This window comes from Alexandromys fortis, unplaced genomic scaffold (genome assembly GCF_014885135.2).
Source record: "Alexandromys fortis isolate MF-2015 unplaced genomic scaffold, M_Fortis_MF-2015_v1.1 scaffold_3, whole genome shotgun sequence".
Lineage (NCBI taxonomy): Eukaryota > Metazoa > Chordata > Mammalia > Rodentia > Cricetidae > Alexandromys > Alexandromys fortis.
In genome coordinates this window covers 1,863,940-1,889,335 of record NW_026067909.1, presented here as the reverse complement: position 1 = coordinate 1,889,335, position 25,396 = coordinate 1,863,940, and the positions used below count along the sequence as shown (strand labels likewise).

Here is a 25,396-nt window from a genome sequence, read left to right as displayed (position 1 = left end):
TTTTTTTTTTTTTTTTTTTTTTTTTTGTCAGTGTTTTTGGTAGCCTAGGCTGGGTTTAAACTCCCTATGCAGCTAAAGATGACCTTGAACTTCTGATCCTCCTGCCTGTGGTCTAGAGGAGTGTGGGATTATAAGTGTGCACCACCTCCTTTTATGCCAGGTGTTGACGAGTCTAGCCCAGTGCTCACTGCCCCTCCTTCTCTTGGATACCGGCAGGGAGTGCAAAAGCATGATCTAAGGGCAAACCGTGAGAACACCCTATCCCCACTCCCTTTCACTGAGGCCAGATGGACCCTAAGGGTGGAAGGAATGGAATAGGCACTGCAGAATAAGAAGATGGCGCCACCAACGGTGCTGGTGACGGCAGCAGGCACAATGCTTCCTTCCACCTAGTCCAGGCACACCTGCCTTCATCTTGGAGCCATGGGTCTCTACCGGACCAGACCTCTTCATGCAAAGCTAAAACCCTTTCTCCTGAGCCCCAAACAGGAGAGGGAATGGATATCCCTGTAACAAGGAAAGAAACTTTGGAGGGGGGGGGGGGTCTGAACCACGTGCAACCAACCAGGAAAGGTGGAGGTCAACCAGGAAAGATTGGAGAGTCCTTGGCAAAAGAGCTGAAGCCCACAGTATACCCAGTGCCGTTGGGCATTACAAGTCCTCAGAAGCTTGGTTAATGGCATGGCCTGAGAAAAAGCAACACTCTTGATTTAACTCAGACCTAGGCAAAAGAGAATAGAGAGTCTGCCTATTGGGGCAAGATCTTACTTTCCAGTCCTTGCTTGCCTGGAAGGCCAGGCTGGTGCCCAACCTACAGTCATCCCTTGCTCCAATCTCTCAAGCACTGGACTTAACAACTGCGAGCCACCAGCCTAGCCTGATCATAAATACTACGAGAGGGAAAAAAATGTTTGCTGTAACCTTTGTGAACTCATGTTACTTTCTCTTAAATATGAAAGCACATGGAGCTCTTATTTCCAGTCTGTCAGAATTCACCTCTGGCTTTCTCATCAGCACGACTTTGCCAGTGTGCAGAAACTGCGCCTGGGGAGCCACCCTTCGGTAGCTAACTTTGTCTCCTCACCTTCTTTTTCCCATTTCGCAGCAGTGTCTCACTCTGTCACTCAGGATGGACTAGAATTCATGGCGAGCCTCCTGCCCCAGCTAGAACTGCACGTGTGAGCCACATCTGCCTTTGTCTTTCCTGCCCTGTAAAAAAAAATTATTGTAATTTCCAGTGTGTATGCATGTGGTGCTGGGGCTCCAGCCCAGGTCCCCAGGCTTGCAGGGCTGCTGAACAATCATGCCAACGCTGTCTCCCTTCAGTTCCCAGTCGCCACCGCTCTGCTTTTTCTGGTTATGCTTCTTTACTTACCACGTGTAAACGGAGTTAAACATTATTTGTCCTTTGCTTCACTAAGCCTTTTTTTTTTCAACATTCGTCTATACTATGACAATTCAGAATTTCCTCTTTTTAGTGACGTGCATGCATGTGTGTGTGTGGCATGCCCGCGCCACTGCATAGGCCAGGAGAGGATGAGGGTGTCCTGCTCGGTCACTCTCCACTTTTACTGAACTGGGGGCATTTTTTTTCTCCTAGACTAGTTGGTCATCAAGCCCTAGTGACTCTCTCATCTCTCGCCCCACTATACCCCACTCCAGTGCTAGGCAGCTATGCCTGGCTTTCTATCTCAGTGCTTTGGATCTGAGCTCAGGTCTTCACATTTGTGCGGCAAGCGTTCTTACCCCCTGAGCCATCTCCCTAGCCCTTCATTCCTTGGTTTGAGACAGGGTCCCACTATGTGTTCCTGGCTGTCCTGGAACTCATTATGTAGACCAGGATAGCCTTGTACTCACTGGGATCCACCGAACTCTGCTCTCCACGTGCTGGAGCTAAAGGTGTGCAGCACCCCACGCGGCCCTTTATTCGTTTTTAAAGGCTGAATAATCAATAGTCCGTATTTCATTTAGTCATCTGTCACTAATAGACACTGTGCTGTTTTCACCTTTTGCTTGTTGGGGATAATGTTACTATGAATATGGGTATATTCACAACCATTTAAGCCTCTACTTTCAGTCCGTTGGGGACATATAGTCAGAGATGACATTGCTGGATCATATAGCAATTCTATGTTAACTTTCTGAGGAGCCGCCACTCCCACCGTGGGGAACCAGTCACACCCCCATCAGCACTGCACAGGGGCTCCCATTTCCCCACATCATTTCCCCTTCTGCTGGTGACAGTCACCCCAGTGGATAATTAGTGCTATCTTACTGTGGTTTTCATTTGTAGTTCCCTAGTGACTGAGGCTGAACATTTAATGAGAGCATGCTTCTTGGCCATTCGCACATCATCCTCACAGAAGTATCTATTAGAGTCTCTTTATATTTTCAAAATTTAAAAGGGGCTTAGCGGTTAAGAGCATTGGGCTGCTCTTCCAAAGGACCCTGGTTCAATTCCCAGCGCGTACATGGCAGCTCACAACTCAAGTTCCAGTGGATCGGACTCCCTCACACAGACATACACACAGGCCAAAATACCAACACATGTTAATAAATAATTTAACATTTAAAGATTTTTTATTTGAATGTGTATGTATGCACACGCACGTGGGCACCCTTGTAGATCAGAAGAGGGCATTGGATCCCTCAGAGCTGGAGTTGGGAGTGGCTGTGAGCCACCCTATGTGGTTACTGGGAACTGAGATCAGATCCCTCTGGAAGAGCAGCAAGTGCTCTTAGCTGCGTAGCCATCTCTCCAGCACTGGGTTTTTGTTTATTTTTATTTTGTGTGGTGGGCATGTCATTCACGACACATGCATGGTGACCAGAGGACAGCCTGGAGGAGTCAGTTTGCCCTTTGTAGGTTGCCAGGCTCGGGGGCAAGTGCTTTACACACCGAGCCATTGTGCCAGCACCAAAGTATTACCTGTGTCAACACCATCTAGGTGGCTGCCAGATTCGCCTGTCCCAAGGAGCAAGGGATGAACCTGGGACCTCATCTAAGCCAGTCCAGTGTTCTGCCCATTGCGCTGCTTCCCCCAGCCTGGGCTTCATATTTTAAAAAGCAGGCTGTCAGGCAGAAGTTTGGAATAATTTTTAGTTCTGAAATCTTAAGAGGGTCGTGTTTTCCTTTGGTTGTGTGAATTGTGATACATGTGCAGGGGTCTGAGGACAACTTCGTCCACTCTTTCCTTTTCCTTTCACTAGGCATTGGGGATCGAACTCAGATCCTTGGGCTTGGCAGTTCCTTTGCAGACTCAGCCAGCCCGCAGGGTCCACCATAGTATTAAAATGGAATTCAAAATTAGACTGGAGGAAAGCTGAGCAAGCAACTGGAAAAGCCAGCGGGCCACGGTTTCTCGGGAAGAATAAAAGACCACCGAGGGCAAAGATCTGAGAAACAAAGAAGCAGGAGCTTTCACGACCACAGGACCAAGCAACTCATAAGGCAGGAACTGGTGGCACAGAAGCCTGGGGTATGCTGCAAGGTCAGTTTACAAGCAGGTCTTGGGCCCCACAACCTTGAAGTGAAGCTGCTGGAGATAGCAGTGAACTCTTTAGAGGAATCCCTGAGAACACAAAGCCCTGGAAGACGGAGGGGTGGGTGCACACCTGTGAATTCTCTCACCGAACATCGGGATTGTGAGTTACTTCGTGACTGACCAGCCCCAGGCCTTTTAGGGGCACATAAAACCAAGACAGGTATGTTTGAAAGGGACTGTTCCCGCGCTGCCATTCAGAAAAGGTTTGTAAACTAGTTTAAAAACCAGTAGGACTATAAAACAATCATAGAAACCCCACATTGCCGGTCTTGCGGGCGGCATCTGGGTGTGCACTTTAGCAAACAGGTCGAGATAAAGTGCTCAGCGCTGGGTTCAAGGACTCAGAGGCCTCACGCGGCCCACGTCCGCTATAAATTTCTCCGGTCCGTAGGCCACACCGCTAGAAGTGGTTTTCTGAATGGCGGTCCCTGTGACCTTCAAAGTTGTGACATTAGACCCCCTTTTCTCGAACGTACAACCCAACACCTCAATTCAAACGCTAGCACCCCAAAAGATAGAAAAACAATTGCACCCAAGGGCTCTGCTCAGCGTCACAGGGTTCCTTAGAAGCCGCGCGCCTAAAGTCTTGGGAGGCCCTGGGCGCAAAGAGCTGGCTCCCTTCCGGGGATAGCGCTCGGATGTCGCGGGTCATGGCCAAGGAATCCAGCCCAGATGTTGTCTAGGCTCTCGCGGCCGCAGTGCCCCATCCTCGTTGGGAGTCCAGATTCCAACCGCAGAACACCGAGACACTTGTGGACTCGTGAAAGGGCACCGCGCAAAGCGACCCTCGGGACCCCAAGGCCTCAGAGAGGCTGGGGATCCGACCCAAGGGAAGGCTTTCAAAACAGCTCCAGCGACATCCTGACAGCAGAAAGACAAAATTTTTAAATGTGTAAAAACATTTGGCTTCTCGTAGCGAACACACCGCGACAAGTTCCAGTACACAGATCGGTCTCCGCGCGCACCCGCAGCCGGCACGGTCTCCCGGATCTGGGATCGGGGAACGCAAGTGCCCCCTGTGGCCGGCCCGCGCCTGACCTCGCGGGCCTGGGACGGCACCGGTGGCCTGCACAGGGCCCAAGAGGAAGTTGGAGCCTCGGGGCCGAGTAGAGGGCAGGTCAGCTGCGCGGGAGTGGTGGGGGCCCTACCGAGCCGGGGCCACCCGGGGGACCGCGGCGAGGCCCGCCGGAGCTCGCGTCTCCCCACGTGGCGGGCCCCACGTGGAAGGGGCGGAGGAGGAAGGAAAGCGAGGGCGGGTGGCGTCACCGCACCGGCTTCGGGACCCCCGCGCCTCCCCAGAGCCTCTAGGGTGGCGTGGGGTTGGGCCGGGGAGTGTCTGCCTTGCCCGGCCCCCTTGGCTGCCCGCTGCGCCAGTGTGCACTTTCGCGTAGCCGCTAATCCCTGGAGAGAGCCGATTTGTAGTGAGAAGTATCTGTAGGGGCGAGACCGGACCATGTGGGGTTGTGTCATTGGTTTGCAAAGAGAGACCCCGCCTTTGGAAAAAAAAAAGCGAGCGAACGGGGACCCTCACCTCGCCTCCCGCCTCGCTCCTGCGCAGCCAGAGGGCACCGGAGCAGCGGCCCGCGCCGCTTCCGTCCTTCCCTTTCCTTTTCTCTGCGCTTTCCTCCTCCTTCCCGGGAGGAGAAAACAAATAAAGAAGAGCAAATAGCCGGGAGGCGCTCGGCTTCTAGGACCTTCCCTCCCCGGATCCAAGTTGCAGCCAGCATCCTCTGGGGGGTGAGCGCGGCGCGGCGCGGGCCGGGGACCCCCAGCGCAGCCCCCGCCTGGCCGCGGGGCTGGCGAGAGGACGCGCGGCCGGGACGGGGGGGGGGTTGATTGGGAGCCGGTGGGCGGGGGAAGGGGGTGGGGTGGGTGGGGAAGTAGGAAGAGGCTCGGCGGTGACGGGAGGAGGAGGAAGGGAAGGGAAGGAAGGGAGGGAAGGGAAGGGAAAGGAAGGGAGGGGAGGGCGGGAGGGGGTGGGGCGCGGAGCTGGAGAGATTAAGTTTTTGTGTGTGTGTCTCTGTGTGCGTGTGTCATTTTAAGGTGGCTCGGGAGCTGACCAGAGGAGCCAGCGGCGGCCAGAGGAGCGGGAGACCAAGCTGGGAGCCATGCCGCGCTGAGGGGGGGCCCTCACCGCCAGCGCCACCACCACCACCGCCGCCGCCGGGTGGGGTGGGAGGGGCGGGAGCCGCCGCTACCGCCGCCGCCTCCCGGGTGGGCGCCCTTCTCCGTGGACGCCGGCGACCCAGGACGAGGTAAGGGGGGGGGGTCCTCGGGGAGGGCTGGGGCTGCTGCCGCCCCCGCCTCACCTGCGGCCGCTGGCTGGGGCGCCGTGCCCGCGCCTCACTGCGCCACTCCGGGAGGAGGAGGGCGAAGGACACCGGGCCAGCATCCGAGGACATCTTTGGTCAGCGCCCCCGGCCCCGTGTCCGCACGCCGCGCTCGGAGGTGGACGCCCGCCTGGGGGGGGGGATATTGCCCGCCGCCCCTCGCTACCGATTGCGCCTGCTGCCCGCCCTTTGCGCCAGGATTTTTGTTGTTGTGATGAGAGTTGATGAATGCGAAGTAGGCGGTCACCTTCCTTCCCATCAGGATTGGAAAAAAAAAAAGGAAAGAAAAACCCGGAGCGCAGCGGCGTCCGGAGGGCAGCGGCGGCGGCGTCTGGCGGCGGTTTCCTAGGCGCCCCCGGCTTGCTCCTGGAGCCCGGTGGGTACGCGCGCAGGGGCCGCTGGCGATCTTGGACGAGCGCGCGGCGCGCCGCGGGGACAATACGACCGGATCCCTGGGGACCAGGAGTCCGAGCATACCGGGGTGCGGCAGGCCTTGCGCCTATGAGGCGGGCGGGCGGGGGTGGGGGGAGGAGAGACCGGGGTCGGCGGGGACAAGTCGGGGCGCGCGTGGCTCTGGGCCCCTGGGGGCGCGGCCCCTGTCGGCCCGGGATCCCGCGCGGCTCCCCGAGAGTGTAAGTGAGAGGCCGAGAAGGAGGCGAAGCGGATCCCTTTTGTTTTGCCGGCCCGGCATTGTTGGCTCGTTGGGGCAGCCGGGGCCACATCTGCCGCCGCCGCCGCCAGTGGCGCGCGGGGCTCGGCCCGCCAAAGTCGCGGCGGGGCGGGGGGCCGGGGCGGGCTGCAAGGGCGGGGGCGGGCGGCGCGGGCATTTCCTCTGCCCGGCCGCGCTCCCGCGGGCACCACTTCCTCCTCGCCCTCCGCGGGCTGTCCTCGGCGCCCTCGTCCGGGCCGCACTTTTCGGGTGGGGCGAAGCAAAAAAGAAACTTTCGTAGAAGGGGCTGACTGGGGCGCGCCTTGGGCACCAGGCACCCAGCGTGGCGTGGGTACGGCCGGGCCGTCGCGGTCGTCTCCTGTTCATGGTTATGCTCCGTGGAGCCGGACCGACCTGCGGGAAGAGCCTTTCTTCTCCGCCTCGCGCCCTCCCCAGTGCCTCGGGCGACCGGGGCTAGGCAGCGCGGGAGTGCCGGCGCGCCCAGGCCTTGCTCCTGCGGGAGGCCCCGCGGCGTGGCCGGTCGCCTGCAGCCCATGCTGCGCCCAGGGGCTCGGAGGCCGCGGGCCCGAGAGCTTGGCGCGGTCACCGCGGGCACACACTCGCGCGCACACACTCCCTCCGGTGGCTTGCTTTCCGCTGGCGACGATGGTCGCGGACACCAAGGATGCGAGTGCGCGCGTGTTTGTGGTATCCCCCCCCAGCCCCCAGCCCGTACTTTTCCCAGAGGCGGTCCAAGCAGCAGTTGGTTCCAGGGAACCCCCACGTTTGGGGTTTTGTAGAGGAGCGGGGAAATAATTTATGAAATCTCTGCGTGCTTGGAGACTGCTGGCCTACGTTGCCACGCCAGGCTCCCCAGCCTATGGCAAACAGATCTTCCTAGATATTTGCCCTCTTTTTTTTTTTTTTTAAATCAGAAATGGGGGGGGTCTTCTTAGAGAGTCCTCGGTTGTGAGTGACTTGAAGGGTAGGTAAGAGAACTCGATACATTGGAAATTTAAAACGCTCAACACCTTTATTTGCGATTCTTTGGGATGTGAGCGTGTTTATCTGAGGTGGGTAATTTTTGAGGGAACATTGCATTGGGGTGGGGGGTTACAAAAGTGGTTCTGCTTTTTTTAAACTTTGTCGGCATGCATCAACTATGGGACCTCTTTTCGAAGGAGATGGATACCGCCTTCTCTCCTCGTGCTGGGTTCAAAGACAGTTTAGAATTACCTCGCGTTCGGCCTCTGGGGCTGCTGTTTGCCTTCAGATAGATTCTTAAAGAACTAGTTTCCATCTGCTTCTGAGAGTTCTGGTTTGAAACATTTTTCAAAAATACATCTTTTATATCTTGAGTAATGGGATTTTAAAAGGATCTTGCTTTTCCAATCACCTGATTTCAAACAGTACTTCCTAACAGCAATTACAAAGTAATATTTTAAATTCTAATTCAACATTTTTCAGCCCCAATAACTTTAATGAAAAAACAAGGTTTCCTTTTTAATTAACTAAATAGCAACTGTATCTTAAAGTTGAAACGTTGAATATCCTTTTGTCTGGCTCTGACACACTCCTGGAAAAACCCCCAGTGCCCTTTTTATAGCCCCCCAAAGAAAAGTTAATGAGCTAGTAGGTTTCAAGCAAGAAGCAGGTCCTCCCTCTTGCAAAATATGCTTATAGTCGCCATTGAAGTTGAATGTTAGCCGTGAATGTACTAGCCTTTAATGAAACCAGTTTAATCGTTCACAGTTGATCAAGTATAACATGACCAAACAAAGGAAATAAGCCAGCATATTTCTGTAGAGCATTGAAGGGTTTAGTGTAAGTGTTGATGTTGGGTCGCCCCTCCCCCACCCGCCCCAGTTCAAGAGAGAGAGAGGGTTGAAAGCTAGGGGGATTTATGACACTGATTGGTTTTTCTGTGCCCCAGGGGTTGGGGACCAGGGTACGTCTCTGTGGAAAGCAGCCATATTAGAGGGAATTTAAAAGATAGCAAGCAGGTTTGGAGCTAGTTCCAAACCTGACAAGGTGTGTTTTGGTTTCTTATTTGGGGGAAGATACCTAAGGTCAAGGAGTGTGTATATCCACCCTCCCTCCACACACACCTTGTAATGGCACGTTAATAAGGGGGAGTGGAGGGCAGTGCGGTGTGCCCTGCTGAGGGGACCTCACTACCACGTGAGTTATTTACGGTTTCACTTGGGAGCTTTGAAACTGGCCCTTGAATGGGTGTTCTTGTGGGGGAGGGGCAGGGTAAATTACCTTTTCTTCGCTGTGATTAAAAAAAAAAAAAGCCTTTGTCCCTCACATGCATTTCCTTGCTAAGCTTGAGTTGCAGTTTGTGTGGGATTTAGTCGTCAACTTAAGTGAAGAAATTGAAAAATGCAAGAGTGTCACTTCAGAGTTAAGAAAGTTAAAAAGTTTAGACAAAAAAAAAAACAAACACTGCCACTGTAAAAAAAAAAAAAAAAAAAAAAAACCAGCACCGGTGACATACTTTGTGAAATATTTTGGCCTTTTAAGACTCAGGCACACCTGTTCCTGTCCCCGCTGAGTGGTTTGCTTTCCCTGGCATTGTTAATGTGGCCCTTGTACACAAGATGAAACAGTAAAACTTGCTGGTGGAATAATTATTAACTACTCCATCCGTTACCCTTTCAGGGAATAATCAATAACTTCACTCTTGACTTGAAAAGCTCCAAACAGAAATTCTACTCCTGTACGTCTAGAAAGTGCTTTAAAGAAAAATTGAATTAGTGAAACACACAAGTGGCAGCAGCAAAAACTATGAAAACCTACACGTACCGTTTTTCCTTGTTCTGAGAAAGCAGTTGGTAAACGTTGGTATACTGAACCAGCAACGTGTTGAATTTAGACAAATATTGTCACTGGGGAGCTTTAAAGCAGTAAAGGAAAGTGAGTCCAGAATGGCTTGTTTTGTTAACCTTTTTTTTTTTTTTTTTTTTTTTTTTTTTTGAGACAAGGTCTCTACATAGCCCTGGGTGTTATACTGTTATGGAGGTCACTGTAGACCAGGCTTAGAACTCACAGGGAGACCTGCTGGCTTTTTCCTCCCACATCCTGGGATTAAAGGCTTGTGCCACCACACCCTGCCTTTCCTATTCTTATTATTGATTTTTTTTAAAGGACATCCAAAAGGACACCTTTCAGGGAGGGCTCCTGCTGCATTGTGGGGTGTGTGTGTCACCCTGGCATCATGAGTCATTTTCGAAGGCAAAGTTATCTCCCTCCCCTCCCCCATATTCAGTGCTTTTACTGAGTGGAAAAAGAATTTTTTTTTTTTTTTTGGAAAAAGAAATTTAAAGAGTTTACAGCATTGCTAGAATGGTGGCCCCAGCTGTCATTTTTTTTTTTTTAAACCACCGTCACTTCACAGAGGGACTGTCATGTATGTGAGTTCAGTCAGGGTCCCACTGGTAATTATCAGCTGACAGCAGAAGGCCAAGAGTCGCAGGTGCCTGGTGCAGGCCACATGGCAATGTAAGCATTCACACAGCACAGGGTTGGGAAGGGATACTGCCCATTGCTGGGTATAAACAACTCAGTTAAATTTCCATGTCCAGCTGATAACACACTTTTTTTTTTAGTCTTCTAAAAAGTATAGTGAGTTGGGCGGTGGTCGTGCACACCTTTAATCCCAGTACTGGACAGAGGCCGGTGGATCTCTGAGTCAGCCAGGTCCACGCCTGGAAACCCCCACTCCTACCAAAAAGAAAAAAAATACTGTACTTTGACCCTTTGCAAAGAAGTCCTTGTCTTTAATAGCGGTGACACCTTTTGGTGACATCTTGGGATATCTTACTAATTAATAGTCTTTCTATGAGCTAGTAGCTCAGGGATGCTCGGGAAGTTTGTGCTGAAAAGTTTTTGGGGTACAGGAATGCTTTGTGGGTGTGCAGGTGAGCATGTGTGTCCTTATTTACTTCAGCTGCGATTTCAAGTTACAGCCCCCCTTGGAAAGCAGGGGAAACTTGAGGCTTTCCCCATCCCTATCTTTTGAAGCTAATTTTTATCCCCGTCTGGATTTAATGGAATATGTGTCATAGAGCCATGAAAGGTTTTTTTTAAGCCCTATCTCCTCATTTAGAAAATTATATTTAATAATCGCCAAAAACTTCAGAGCCATTTTTAAAGGTTTTCAGTGGCTCTTTTGATCATGGTTTAATGAAGAGTATCCAAAAGCCAGCAGTGTGATGCTAATGATGGTCACAAATGACTGTTTGGGCCCAGTCTGGAGTTTGCTCTTAGATGTCATTATTAATGCTGAGGCCTAAATTATGGTTGCACTTGGGCATTCAGAACCTCTCCTATGAAAAGAAGGGCTGTGCTCATTGTGGAGAGGGGGGATTCACAGATGAATATAGAGTGTAGAGTGCGAGAGAGCCAGGCCATTGTTGGTGTGGAATGCTGACAATGGGAGCCAAGGGGCAGTTTTGCCTTCTGCAGGAGAAGGGAACGAGATGGGAACCAGCCTGGCATTCATCTGCCTTGGTCAGGCATGGAAATTTGGCCAGCTTCCCTTCCTGAGTTTTTCTTAGAAGGTGGTCCTACTGGACTCCTAGGGAATGCATGCTTTGGCTTCCTAGCAATCTGCATTCTTTTTTAGGAAAGATTACAAGAGCAAATAGAAGCGTTTCCAAGAAAAGCGTTAAGAATCCAAACTTCGTCTTCCCCCTCCCCTTTCAGATTTGGTATTAGGAGAACAATATATATATATATGCTAGACACTGAGGCCACTGACGTCCCAGGAAGGAGCTGTGTTTATTTTTAATTCCTCCCTGTGCCTTTAGGGACAGTCACTGTAGGGCCCGTTGGTAGCTCCTATTCTTTCTTTAAAGGTCTTCTTGCGTTCTTCATTTTCAAAGCCTTCCCTCCTCCCACTTCCATGTGGGGCCCATGATGGCTCAGGTGACAGGCATTCCTGGTACCTCGTAAAAGCCTCCATCCAAACTGTAATCGTGTGGGTAATTGTCTATTCCCAGGGCTGCTTCTATTTGGTGTTTAGCAATGCGCCGTCAGAACGTGGAGGCCCCTTGGCAGTTTCCATCCATACCTAACTAGGTCTCTAGTGGGTGCTTAGAAATGCCCTGCTTTAGCTGTGACCTAACTCAGATTGAACAGATGACTCCTAGAATGGACTGAAATGCCATAGAAATTGTGATAAAACGGTTGGCTTCTGACTGATGGGGCCAGCAGGCATGTTAGTTTTATAGGGAATTATGACTTCTGTCCTAAAGTAATAATAGCACTTTCTTTCCCCATCCCCCAAGCTAGTGCCTCAGTACCTGGTGCCTACATTTTTTGCCTTGGTCAGTGGCCAGGAGAAGCCCTGGTAAAGGGAGGGAGGTGCTTTTTATTCATTCTGCTTATAAAAATCCTTTTTACTTGTAAACTACAGAAGGAAATACACTTTATTTGCCCTATGTTATATTTTGGGGTCTTGGCTCATGTTGTAGCACAGGCTAGGCTTGAATTCATTCCTGGTCAGTGCCATGTAGTGTACCACCACACCTGGTTTATGTTGTTGGATTTATTTATTTATTTATTTTTCTGGATTCTGGTCAGCAGAAGTGTGCTTCTTGCATTACAACATCCTGACTCAAGACTGAAATTGCCTGGTTTAAAGACTTTGCTAGGAGAGAGAGCGGCCGTGGCTCTGTGTATTATGGGAGGCCCTCCCTCTCTGAGGATGTGGAATACAGCGCCAGGCCTTGTAAGTTCATCCTCATTGTGGCTCTCTGCTCCTCTCATGCTTGAAATTTGGCCTCCAGCTATCTCGCCAAGCTCAGGACAAACAAAACCTCCATTATTGGAGTCATGGAATCCTAGGAAGTTTGTCTGGAAGGAACTAAGAGACCTGGCTTATGACCTAGTGGGGTACTTTGTTGTACTCCTTGGTCCTATTATGACAGTTTAAAAAAAAAAGAAACACCTTTATGGAAGCAAGCGGCATAATAGAACCTGGAAGTGTATTTACTGTGCCTCGTCTCAGCCCAGAGGAGAGTACTGGGAGGGGTAGGAGGAGCAGGTGAAGTGAAAATGACTCGCTGGAAAGAGGGTCCCTGCACCTTCCCTTTAAGTGAACCCTAGTTGCTGATGGAGAATTTTAGTGTGGTCTGCCCGGTAGTCCAGACAAAGCGTGCTTCTCCACTGCTAGGAAAGGTGGGAGTAATGCCCCTCGCACCCTGAAACTCTGGCGTCCCACCTGAAAGCCAGGTGAGCAGGGCCGAGAGAGCTCTGAAAACCAAGTCTCAGGGGATGGTTAAAGGAAAGAAGTTAACTTTCTGAACCCTCAACCCCCACTTCCAGCCCAACAGTGCCCTCGGCGATCACGTGGCCTGGTCTTACTCAGGAACCCAGCTAATTCCACGAGAGAGGGGGTGCCGTTGTTGGAGCTGGCAGACCAGATGGGACCGGACCGTGGAGGGCTGCCGGCAATGGCAAAACTTCAGTGACCACTGGGGTCCGAGTTTGGCTACTAGTTTCCACACACCGGAGACCCAGGTGGAGGCCGCGGCTAATAGGATTCCTTAGGAAGATGCCATTTCATTTTCTTGACGAGTGTGGTGGATGACAGGTATTTTCAAAGTTTTGTTTTCCCTGCCTTCTCCAGAAGTTCTACCAGTCTGTGCCGCTGGCTGGATAGCTTGCCTGCCTTTGGGGAAGGCTGGGGCAGGTGGCTCGTGTGGGTGCCATGGTCAGATACTGGTGATGAAAGTCATTTGGGAAAAGTGGTATGGAGTGCATCGGAAAATCATATATGCATATGAGTGTCTACAAGTAAGAATTTTTTTTATCTTAAAAAGTTTACAGCCATTAATCTTAACGAGGCTTCTGCGAACTGGGTAAATACAGTAATTTCGGTGTATTTGTGAGAAAGAACTACTGAGTCGCTTCCTCCAAGTCACGAAGGGCTTGGTTTTTTTTTTTTTTGTTTGTTTTGTTTTTGTTTTTGTTTCTTTCTCCTTTAGTTCCTGCAGAGCAGAGTTGGGGAGGTGGATCGGGCCACCCGGGACTCTGCTTTGTGCCCAGCCGGACACCGGGACGACTTCCGGTGTCCCGCGCGACCTTCCAGGCGTTGAAGAGAGGGGCTGGGTCTGAGAGCAAGGCCTCGGCCACACCTGGCCCCGCCCCTGGGAGGGGGCGGGGTCTGTCTGAGGACCCAGGGGAGGAGGGAGGGAGCCTCTTCACGGTTAGGCTTTCTGGGATCCCAGGACCCGAATCACACACAGGTGGCTGCTCGTCCCCGGGGTGCGTGCACCTGGAGGCCCGCCCGCCTGTCTCTGCGCCCGGGATGGGGCGCCTGACACCCGGAAAACTACCCTTGCCCACGCCTTTCACTTGCTAATCCGAACAGCAGGGAAGTCCTTAGGTGGTGGCCGTGGACCCTGTTTCCCAGCCCCCACTTCCTTCATCCTGCTGGCTTCTCTCTCACCAGCTGGCCTCCCTGGCGGGGATGGAGCTGCCGAGTGACTTTGAGAGACTTTGAGGCGGGGAGGACGCCTAATTGAGCCTCCACCTTCAGCTCTACTGAGCCAGGTGTATGGCAGGACCTGACCCCACTTCTGCCCACAGTGATCCTGGCCTTTTAATGTTCCGGGCTTGGATCGTGGTGTCTCTGGCTCCTCCAGTGGGCTTACAAGGAGGTTCGTTGATAGACTGCCGGAGGGCGAACGCCCACAGGGGCACTATGCTTACTATGGACTTGTGGTGTTTTTTTATTTGTACCACAAACAGGAAAATAGGGCTTGACACAAGTTAACTGTCGGGATCGAGGTCTTCTACCATTACCCCAACAGCTGGGGTGTTCATTATGGTGGCAGTTCTGGGGCCCCGAGGCTTATGATTGGAGGTGCCTGGGCATTAAGAGGCAGCAGGATTTCTGAATTGGGGGTTGTCCCTGGTGAAACAGTCTGAGTGCTTGGCCTTCTGTCTTTGAAGACTTCATAACCTCAGAACTCCTTGCAGCATTGTTTCTTTTGGTAGAGTAACAATTGGATTGCGAACATCTGTTGAATCTTCACTTGTATCTGGCTGTGACTGGTCTACACTAGCCTTTGAGTCTCCCAGGGTGGAATGATGGCTGACCGAGGAAGTGCTTTGAGGTGACTTGCCTGTGATCTGCCCACAGAACTGGGACCCTGAAGTATGAAAAGTTCACACTTCCTGGTCCGGGGGACCTTCCTTCTCCCTGGGTGGAGCCTCCTCCCACCCTCTTTTGCTCTCTGCCTTCAGAGCAGAGGGGAGGAGCAGGTTCTATGTTCTTCCAGAATTCAGTCAGACAAGACTTCACAGAAATGATTCCATCTCTCCCTGCCTCCACCACACAGGTTTCCCAGAGCTCCTGGAACTGAGACGTTAGGCCTGTTTCCATTTTGTTCTTTGGATGATCTTTTCGTTAGAGTAGCACAGTCTAAAACAGGGAGTGCTCTCTGTAGGCTCTCCGGGCCTTTAAAAGTTTATTGCACTTAAAAACATTTTAAATCAATGTATTTGTGTGGGTGCGGGGTGGGGGGAGAATCAAAGTGTGTAAGTGTGCATCACCACCTGCTGGTGGTTCATTGCACTTTTGTGCTGGAGCTCTAACACGAGCTAGGCAAGCACACCCCTTTTCTCCCTGAGATGCGCAGGCTGGCCCTAATACTCTGCGTCTTCAGTTGGCTGAGTATCTAGGGTTCCAGCTGCTCAGTCTCCTCTGTACTTTAAAAATAACACTTATTTTTATTTCATGTGTATGGGTGTTTTGCCTGCATGAAAGTCTGTGCCCACAGTACATGCAGAGGCCAGAAGAGGGCACCTGACCCCCTGGAACTGGAGTTAACGGATGAGGTTTGTAGCTATTTATTACCTGTGCGTGCTGGGAATTGAACCTAGGTCCTTTGGAAGAACAGCCTCTTAACCATTGAACCATCTCTTCAGCCACTCTTTGCTGTAATTTGAAAGTGACTTATCAGGCCTGGGAGGTCTCTGGGAGCTTGTGACTGTGTGGATAGAATTCTCTCTGGATTGTAGACTCGCTGTGGACCTCTGTCTGCCTCACTCCCCTAAAATCATGTGCCCCAGGATGACAACTAACTGCTGGTACTTAAGGACAGGCCTCACTGTCAGTAGTTAAGACTTGAATTCCCATTCTGTAGGCTGGGTTAGCATGGTCTCAAGTCTCCTCAAAGCAGGCACCACCATTCTAGGGAGTACCCATGGGGGGGTGGCTTGATTGGCATGAACCTGACATTCCACTGTTCCTCAATTTCTGCACATAGATACTTGGAGGAAGCTGGGCAGGGGTCTACCCCCTTCCCTCCCGGAGGATGGGATGGTCTTTCTGCTCAGCTCCTGTAAAACCAGTGCAAACTTCTTTCAAGGAAGTTCTAGGTTACAGCCTTGGATTTGTGTAAAGCTGGCCTTAGTCAGGGATCTGAGTGAATTCTCCAGAACAAAAGGATTAGTCTTCTTTTCAAAGTGGCTACCAGAACTGAGAAGGAACGGCACGAAGTTGGGTGTGTCCTAAAAAAAAAATCCAGAGCCTCGCCCCGCCCCTCTGGTGATTAACTCACCTCAAAGGCACCTAAGGCAGGAGCTCTGGACCTAAGGTCCCCTTATGGTGGGGATTTTCCTGAAAAACAGGCTTTCATTCAAAGAGTACCTTCCTGCTCTGCAGCCCTTTCTACCCTGTGGAGAACAGGTGTGGGCCTGTGAGCCGGGGAAATCCCTTTAGTTATGCTGGGGAGGGGGTATGAGCCTCAAAGAGCTGGGGCTGGGGACACAGTAGGTTGGACCCCGACTGCGGGTGACCTGTTGGAAGGTGTCTCTTTAACAAATTACTCGTTTACCCTGGTGCCCTGGCTCTGCTCCAGCTTGGGTAATGATTATATTACTGTCTGTTTTAAGGTCCCCTTCCCCCCCAGTTTTCAGACAGACCTCCATTGTACTTTTACAGAAGAGGTCAGTTGCAGATGGGAGGAGTGCGGATTCTGTGTTGGCTTCAACTGTACACAGGTAGAGGTGACGGATGGGCCGTGAGAAGATAAAAGCCCCCTCTTTTAGATGGTTTGCCTGGAAGGTGGGCACAGCTGAGTCTTGCAGACAGCTGAGCACGAGTATGTTCCCCTGACTTCTGTGGTTCTCCCAGCCTTTGCTGGCTGGCTACTGCATGTAATCTCGTGGGCGGCCATTCCCCGACAGCCGCAGTTCCAGGTGGGTCTGGGGTGCAGGAAGTACGTACCCCTGGCTTGCTTCAAGGCATCAGGAGTCCTTTGCCCTGCAGAAAAGCCACCGAGGCTGGCACCTGTGTTAACTCCTTCACTACAGGGGAGGTGCAAGGGGCACCCTAGTCTCCTAGTCCTCTGTCTGGTGTTCCCATCCTGTGTGTGTACAGTTCCTTTTGTTTTCTTTGGTCTTTCACAGCGTTGATTTGGGGATGAAGACCCCTATCCCTTACCCTTGAAGCATCCTTTCATTTCTCGACTTAATGGAGGATTAAGACTGTGATGTAAACCGTGGGCCACACACCTTTATATCCCAGTATTCAAGAGGCAGAGGCAGGCAAATCTCACTGGGATAGCAGATTGGCTTTGCATGTCTAAGCGGGTTTCTGATCTAGGCCCTTCAGACCCTGGACATGGCCCCCAGGGCATCTCTCTGTGCACTACCAGGTACTGACAAAGCACCCATTCAGTATGAGCCAGTATGAGCCAGGCTGAGCATGCATGTCTTTATGAAGTGAATAGTGAGATTCCAGTTTTAATCCTCTCTCTCTTTCTCTCTCTCTCTCTCTCTCTCTCTCTCTCTCTCTCTCTCTCTCTCTCTTTCTCTCTCTCTCGTTTTTCTTTTTAAAGACAGAGTCTTGCTGCTTAACCCAGTCTGGCCTTGAACTCTTGACCTGCCTGCCTCAGCCCTTTGAATGCCAAGTTCATTAGGCCGATTCCAGTTTTAGCATGAACTGCTCCCTCTAGGCAGTGCCACTCCTCTGTGCTGCCCGTCAGGTTCCAGGTGTGAGCAGAAAGGGTGTGTGCATGTGCTACTGTGGAAGACACTCTTGTTACCTCCAAGGAGCCCTGCCTGGTCATTTCACGGACTGACAGTTTCTTTGTGCTTATCAGTTCATGACATTCAGAATTTCATTTGGAGATAGTCCTTGAAGATGCGCTTGGAAAACTGGGGTCTGTAGTGCAAGAGTGAGTGTGTGTGTGTGTGTTTGTGTGTGTGTGTGTGTATTTAGGCCATGCATGAGTCAGAAGGTCCTTCAGCAGATTATGAGAGTGTGGGTAAGCCCCTATGATGCTGATGCCTGTGGCATTTGTATAGTTGGTTCTATTGCCACTGTGGTTTTGGCGGTAGCCCCAGAGGGAGGAACATCGAAGTTACAACAGCACTAATAGAACTGAGAATGATAGGTTGTCTTCTCACCTGCCTTGCTTGGGTTTTATGTAGTATTCTAGTTCCCTTCTCCCTCTACATTGCCGACTGGCATGGGGGTGGAGTTAGGGGTCTCCCAGGAGCACAGAGAGGCCCCCTGGGTGAGTGCCAGGAGCTTTTAACCAAGGAGCCCTTGCTCTCCAGGTTGACCTATGCATGTTGGGTTAAGAAACTGGCTGTGGGTTTGGTGGTTTTCACATGAGTGACTCCTGCAGTCCCCAGAGAGGACCTGATGGCTGGGTGGTTCCAGAGAGGCTGGCTGCCAGAGCAGGGGGATCCCCGGGGCACCCCTTCTAGGAGTCCTTCTCCTGGGCCCTGCATGCCATCGTGTTGGACAACCCCCAACATCTGTATTTTTAGCAAACTCCTCCAGGTGGTTCTCCCTGTAGTCAGCCCAGAACCTGCCAACCACACACAGTCTGTCTTTCTTTAAACACAAACCACTCCCCCAGCGCTACACCCACACACTTGAGTCTGGTTATTGAACATTTGGCATGCAAACGTGGTTGAAAGAAGGTTTTATATAGCTTGAATAACCCCCAGATTGAATGAATACATTTGAAGTTTGAAGCTTGAAGCATGTATTTGTGCCTTTCTGTCTTCTTTTTAAACGCCTCTAGAACATCACCAGACATTCCTAGGAACCTGAGAGGAAGTTGTGTGTGTGTGTGTGTGTGTGTCAGTCTGTTACTCTTGGGGCTGGTTTCACAGGCAGATGGACTTGACATTGAACTGTATCTGTGCACAGCAGTGTTTATTCAGATGAAGCTGCACTGAGAGTCATGCCACAGCATGCTAGCAAGGAAAGAAACTTAAAGGCTTGGCTTGGCAAAGTCCATCACGAGTATCACCCATCAAAGATGGATGCATGAAGTCAGCTTGTTTGTTTTGAGACAGGGTCTCACTAGCCCAGACTGGCCCGGAACTTGTGGCAGTCCTCCTGCCTGAATTACGCCCCCCACCCCAGTGTAGATAAAAGCCACCATGCCCTGTTTGGAAGTTGATATGCTTACTCCTAGCTGATGTCAGTGTTAACATGTATGAATTATAGGCACTTTCACCTCTGCCTACAAACCCAAACTACCTTTACCTACCTACCCGTGCAGATAGCACTGCCTGGTAATAATACCAGGCAGTAAGCAGGTTTGGGAACAATACCTTCTATTTAGAAAGGACACCCCAGCACGGGAGGCAGAGGCAGGTAAATCTCTTGAGTTTGAGGCCAGCCTGGGTTACACAGAGAATTTTTGTCTCAAATGCATTTTGTTTTTATTTTTTTCATGAGACAGTCTCACTGTGTAGGACAGAATAGCCTTCTGTAACAGAGACTGAATTTACTGTTTCCAAGGCTGGTTGGTGGATCCCTCCCTCTCTCCTTCCCTCCCTCCCTTCCAGCAAGGTCTCATGTAGTCCAAGCTGGCCTTTTAATTTAACTCAGTATTTAACTGAGGTTGGCTTTAAACAGATTCTCATAAATGCTGGGTTAAAAACATATCGGTACACCCAGCTGCCCGCCTTGCATCTTTCTTTTCTTCTTTGAAAGATTTATTTATTCTGCTTTATGTGAATGAGTGTTTTGCCTTCCTGCATGTATGTGCATCATGTGTATGCTTTTTAGATACCCTAGAACTGGGATTCCGGGTGGTTGTGACCCACCATATGAGTTCTGGGAATTGAACCCAGATCCTCTGGAAGAGCAGCCAGTGCTCTTAACTGCTGAGTCTCTGGTCCTTACCTTGCTTTCTGTTTGGACAGATGCCTTGTCACCTTATTTTTTACTAACAGCCCTGTGTGACGTAGCATGGGACGGTGGTTATTTCCCACTTTCCACCCTGTCAAAGCTTCCACCCTGGCCTCACAGTTCTGGAAAAAGTGAGACCATGAGGTGGGTACTCCACTGGGGCCACGCTGTATAATACAGAGTGGCTGTACTATAGATAATGTGGGTCTAGGCATGGGTTAGTGCATATTTGAAGGCGCGCGCACATGTGTGTGTGTGTGTGTGTGCGCTTGCATGTTGAGTTTATCCAGTTGAGTCTCGAGCCTCTAGTGATAATTTCCTGAATTCACAGGGGACATGAACTTAACTAAAAGGGTGCTCGTAGGTGTCTTGAGATGAGGGACAGCATAAGGGACCTCAGCTTGCTAGTGTACAAGGTTGGTAACTGGGACCTTGGACAGGAAAGTGCGGATTAGCGGCTTTCTGGGTGCTGACTGAGAGCCCTTGTAGCCATGGCCTGAACTCTTGTTGCCTGACTCACTCACTGAAGCTAGGGTACATTAGGGACACCCAAAGAAAAAACAAAGGGCTAGCCTGCTTGATTATCTGGAAAGTGGGATCTTTGGGACCCACCAATTTCTTTTGGGGGGCTGCTTTTGTTCCACCAAAACAATGACTTCGTGGTGTATGGTGTTTATGAAGTCTGGCACACCTATCCGCTCTCATCCAGACATCTTAATAGAGATGAAGTACAGAATAAAGCCAGTGCGTGAGCAGAGCTACTCCCATAGGCAATATTGTAGTTTTAGATAGTCTAATTATGTTTAGTGCACGTCCCAGTTAAACAGTTAGGCATCACTGTAGGAAAAGCTTTATAACTTAGTAAATCAGACAAAAATAATGTCCAGTGTTGGGTGTCACATAAGGTTACTGAACATGCCTATCTGACCCGATGAAAACCAGGCAGAGCTCCTACCGTGTGCTTTAGCTCCATCCAGGAGGGCAGCTGGAATTGGGACAAGAGGTGGGGTCATCCCCAGGCCCAGAGCTGTAGTGGATAGGCGCACTGGGAGAAAAGGACATACTTGGTTGTCTTCTGCAGTGTTGTGACCAGGACCATCATCTCCAGGTGTGTGCTCCAGGTACATGCACGCTGGGCCAAAGACCCCACCTCCCTGGCATTAGGTTTCATGTGGGGTGTGTGTGTGAGTCTCTGGAGCATAAGGAAGGAGCCTTGGGAAGGGATGTCTGGAAGTTTTGACTTCATTTGAAGAGGATGGCAGGCTGCTGAGATGTTGCTGTCCCTAGGGCCTGGGAATGCAGCTCGGTTGATAAAAGTGCTTGCTTAGCATGCGTGAAGCTCTGGATCCGATCCCCAGCACCACACAAACCCCAGAAAGGTTGGCGCATGCTTGCTGTTGCAGCACTTGGGAGGTGGAGGCAGAAGGATCAGTCCTCACCTATATAGTGAGTATGGCAGACAGCCTGGGCTGGCCTCACACCTAGGACTACTCACTCTGCCTCTGCCTGAGTGCTGGGATTAAGTGTGCTTCCAAACACAGCTGAAGTTACCTCATATAAAAGCCATTGCTGTACCTGGGAAAATGAATCAGTGGGCTTCCTTACAGGGCGCAAATCTAACGTGGAAAAGCTGTAAGCACTGGTGTGCAGCTTGTGGTCGGGAAAGACGGGGAAGAGCATTGGGATGCACCCGGCTGTAGTTGTGGGGTGGGCAGAGAGGGTGAACTTGTCTTTGGACTCATTTGTACTTAGGGTGTCTTCCTGCTTACAAGTGGAATCGCAGTGTGAGGTATCTGGAATCCCAGGGGCGATTGGTACCCTTAGGTGCAGGGCATCCCTGGGAGGCCGTGGCACTCTTTGGCCATTTTGCTTCGGGAACAGTGGTTGGATTGCGTGGCACAGGACTCCGGGGTATTCTAGTTGTCAGGTGGTGCCTGACTTGTGCTCACTGGCCAGGTCCATGACGTTGGATACTGAGGGTAATGTCTTCTAAGAGAGGACTGCTGTATGTCAGGTGCTGTTCTGGGCCTTTGGAGCCGTGTCCTGTGCTCATAGGACCTTGAGAGCAGAGAGAGGTGTGGTGTGGTGTGTGGTCTAGTTCAGAACATGGCTAAGTCGTGGCTGAAGATTAGCTTAATGAAGCCCAGGTTCATCCCATGGCCCTATTGCATCCTGCCAAGAAAGGGCTGACCTGAGACCCTCGGCTCAGGTAACTCAGGGGCTGGTGGTTTTTACCTCATACATGCTTTTTCTAGATGTCTCCAGAAGGGGGACAGCGTTGGATTTTCCAGTGGAAGTTTACTGAGGGTCCTGATATCAGTAGGCGGTTCCTCCAGCAACTTAGCCCAGCCAAGAAAGTGGGACTTAGTTAGATACCACTGAGTTTGGAGTGGGGATAAAAAGGGCGTGTGCTGCACCAGCTGTGAAGAGGTTAGAGCTGAAAGGGACTCGTGGACTTGTCATTTCCCTGGCCATGAAATTACCAGAGTTAGCCCAAAGATTTCCCCCACTATGTTGTTTGTAGCATCACTGTCAGTCTGCGAAGAATCTGCAAGTGTTTTCCAAACCCCTGCTTCTGTGGTTGGGCTCCCCTTAAGTGCTTTCCAGGGAGCTGGGGCGGGGGGGGGGGGGGGGGGGGGGAGGGTGGGGGTTGTTGGATGGTTGCAGGACCAGACTGTAAGGCCACTGCTGAATTAATGAGCTTTGTAGTTGATCCCACAAAGTCATTGCTGTTACTCATTTTTTTTTTTTTTTTTTGGTTTTTCGAGACAGGGTTTCTCTGTAGCTTTGGAGCCTGTCCTGGAACTCCCTTTGTAGACCAGGCTGGCCTCGAACTCACAGAGATCCGCCTGCCTCTGCCTCCCGAGTGCTGGGATTAAAGGCGTGTGCCACCACCGCCCGGCCACTCATTTTTTTTTTAAAGGGTACCAACTCCCTGCAATGTCATGTAGATATACTTGTAGACAGTAGAGCTTACTTGTACTGTGCAATTCTGCAAGATTTGCAAAATGAGATTGGTTCTGTGCTTTGGAAAACATTGTTTTCCCTGTTTGCCTCCCTGCAGGCATGTGGAGGTCAGAAGACAATTTTCAGGACCCAGTTCTTGCCTTCCACCATCTGAGATTGAAGTAAGGTAGTCAGGCTTGGCTGCAAGTAGGTACCCTTCCTTGTCCACTGAGCCATCTTCCTGAGCCGAGTCGCTTCTTTTTGTTAGCAGAAAGGCTTAGGAAGTTAACAGAAGTTGGTAGACATTCTTGCAAAATAGGCTGGGAGTTTCTGGGTCCTTTATAAAATGACCAAGGATCGTGCATGCCCACAAGGATAGCCCAGGCACAGCAGATGGACATGCCTGGGTGACCTCCCACTGGTGCCGTGCCAGGCATGCCTAAGACTTAAGGACACACTTTGTCTCATACTAGACAACTAGCATTAAAAGCCTGCCACTGAAACCCGAGTCTTGTGTGCCACATTAAGCCACCTGTCACCTCAGAGTACCCTCCCATCTCAGATGAGCAGTTCTGGGTTCTCACACTTGAGAGCCCGGTGCATCTAAGGCCATGCCACGATCCTTGGGCTCCCTAGGGACACAAAACAGCTGCTCACTTGCCTTTCCGCAACCTCACCACAATGTCCCGCCAGCCCCTCTTGGAAGGGCCCGGGAACACGTGTCTGTTCTGTCTGCCATGGCTGCAGGTCCAGAGGGAACTGCCACTGATTGCCAGGACACTGGCTGCTTCATGCCCTCTCCTCTTCTCTTTGTCCGTCCTTGGTTTTGGAGATAGCTGGGTTGTGCCTTGCTCACAGTCCTGGGGCTGCTTGCCTTCCCAGGACTCCCTGGGTGGCTCTCTGTTTATTGACGGTAGAGGCCAGCTGGGCCAGCTGCCCTCCTGTGGTTAAGGAGTGTGGTTTGTGAAAAGCCCAGGGAACTGGAGAACTTCCCAGGTGGGAAGGTCAGCCAGCCACATTGAGCCTTTGCAGGTAGTACTGAGTGCCAGAGTGAAGTCCCCATGAGTCCCAGGTGTCCAGCCCTAAGTCCCTCATCGCTGGTCCCCGTGTGTATACGGACCCATTTTTAAGAAAGAGAAAGGAGTCTGTGCTCTTGAAGCAGCACAGTGAGACCCTGGGTCACTTGCCCTGTTGCACTCTGGGGTGTGAGATAGTTTTAAATATATTCTCTTACTTTCATCTGTTTGGGAAACATCTCTGGGGTTTTCTTGTTTGTTTGTTTGTTTTTCAAGACAAGGTTTCTTTCTCTGTGTAGTTCTTATTGTCCTGGAACTCTGTAGACCATGCTGGTCTTAATCGCAGAGATCTGCTTACCTCGGCCTCCTGAATGCTGGGGTTAAAGGCATGCGCCACCACTGCCTGGCTATGAGTTTTTAAGATGAGTGGGAATCACTGGCTATTGCCGGAACCATCTTTTTAAGGTTCATGACCGTTTCCCCTCTTCACAGGAATCAGACCAGTCCAGGACTGGGGAGCTACCTCTCACTGACCCAGTGTTACCCTTAGATGTGTGGGGAGCTGAGACCAAAAGTGACCTGTATTCCTGCCTTAGACTAATGCCTGTACGTCCTTGAGTTCTTAGGGGTGGTCGCCTGTCTGAGGCGCTCTGCAGGGAAGGTACAGAGACACGGCTTAGAGAATTCAGGGTTCGGAGCCTGAGACTGTAAGGTGAAGGGGAATCTGGATTAGTAGCTAAAAGGTGGACATGGCACATATAGCTCTCAAAGACTCCTGGGCACGGGACAAGGTGTGCCAGACCCAGCAGGAGTCCGCTTCCTCACAGGTCTTAGCTTGAGAGGGACCGTAGGGGAGAAATCAACCCGTTGTCTAGCCGAGTCCACTCCCCTGCCCACCCCTTCCATGGCAGTTCTCTCCTCCATCCTTGGACAGCCTGAATGTTGGGGTTTCTTATGGGGCAGGTTCAGTACTGGATTTTAATCCAGCATAAGGGGCGGCAGCCAGGAGCTTTGGGAGAGGAATGTGTTTATCTCCATAGTTGTGGCAGTAGGTTCACAGATGTGTGCATCTCTTCTTAAATCATACCTTAACTCGGCATGAAGAATTTTGACAAACTTAGTTTTTTGGTTTGTTTCTCTGTAGCTTTGGGGCCTGTCCTGGAACTCACTCTGTAGACCAGACTGGCCTCGAACTCACAATGTAGTGGCATTTCATTTGTATTTGGATAAATAAAGCTTGCCTGATGATCAGAAAAGTAAAACAGCCACACTGGCCAGCCTTACTGACCAGGCAGCAGTGACACACACCTTAAATCCCAGTAGCCACAGTGGTACACCTTTAATCTTAGTAGTCACACTAGTTTGCCTTGGAAAACAGGTGGTAGTGGTGCACACCCGTAATCCCAGCACTAGAGAGGATTATAAAACGGGAGGAGACAGCTCTCAAGCTCAGTCTCATTCTGAGATTCCTTGAGGTGGGATCACCAGTTTCGGACTGAGGTAGAGGTAAGAGCCAGTGGCTGGCTGGTCTGCTTTTCTGAACTTGAGGTGGTTCTGTCTCTAGGTTTTTATTAATCATGCTTCATTTGGTGCCCAACAAGTGATCCCTCCTGAGTGCTGGAACTAAAGGCGAGCATCACTACCTCCTGGCTTTAGCAAACTTAGAGCCATCCTCTCCAACAGGAAGCTGCCAACAGACCTCTTCAGCCAGAATCCTTGTCCTGTGGAAG

The 25,396-nt window shown here is 51.0% G+C and overlaps 2 protein-coding genes across 8 annotated transcripts in view; one reads left to right on the top strand and one right to left on the bottom strand.

Annotated features, from left to right (window-relative positions):
* Window positions 1-1,217: 1,217 nt before the first annotated feature.
* Window positions 1,218-7,080, bottom strand: LOC126498480 (basic proline-rich protein-like). Its single transcript, XM_050137175.1, has 3 exons — window positions 5,855-7,080; window positions 5,077-5,175; window positions 1,218-4,977 (listed from the first exon to the last, which is right to left on the bottom strand). Exons 1-3 carry the CDS (start codon window positions 7,078-7,080, stop codon window positions 4,194-4,196), a joined length of 2,109 nt encoding a protein of 702 aa, XP_049993132.1. The 3' UTR covers window positions 1,218-4,193.
* The window catches only part of Ctbp2 (C-terminal binding protein 2), a 131,865-nt gene continuing 111,606 nt past the window's right edge, over window positions 5,138-25,396 (top strand). For 2 of the 7 annotated variants that reach the window (XM_050137918.1, XM_050137914.1), the window contains exon 1: window positions 6,130-6,251. The gene's annotated coding sequence lies outside the window, so the exon portion shown is untranslated. Of the gene's footprint in view, window positions 5,283-5,535; window positions 5,801-6,129; window positions 6,252-6,337; window positions 6,357-25,396 lie in introns of those variants that run through there. The other 5 variants (XM_050137913.1, XM_050137916.1, XM_050137917.1 and 2 more) reach the window with 5 other exon arrangements.

Excerpts from the sequence above, each read along its gene's own strand:
- LOC126498480 (XM_050137175.1), bottom strand. The coding sequence starts at position 7,080 with ATGGGCTGCAGGCGACCGGCCACGCCGCGGGGCCTCCCGCAGGAGCAA. Across the intron at positions 5,176-5,854 it reads GCCCCAGCCAGCGGCCGCAG|GAGGAGGAAAGCGCAGAGAA; the intron begins GTGAGGCGGGGG and ends CCTCCCGGGAAG. Across the intron at positions 4,978-5,076 it reads GGAGCGAGGCGGGAGGCGAG|ATACTTCTCACTACAAATCG; the intron begins GTGAGGGTCCCC and ends TCGCCCCTACAG.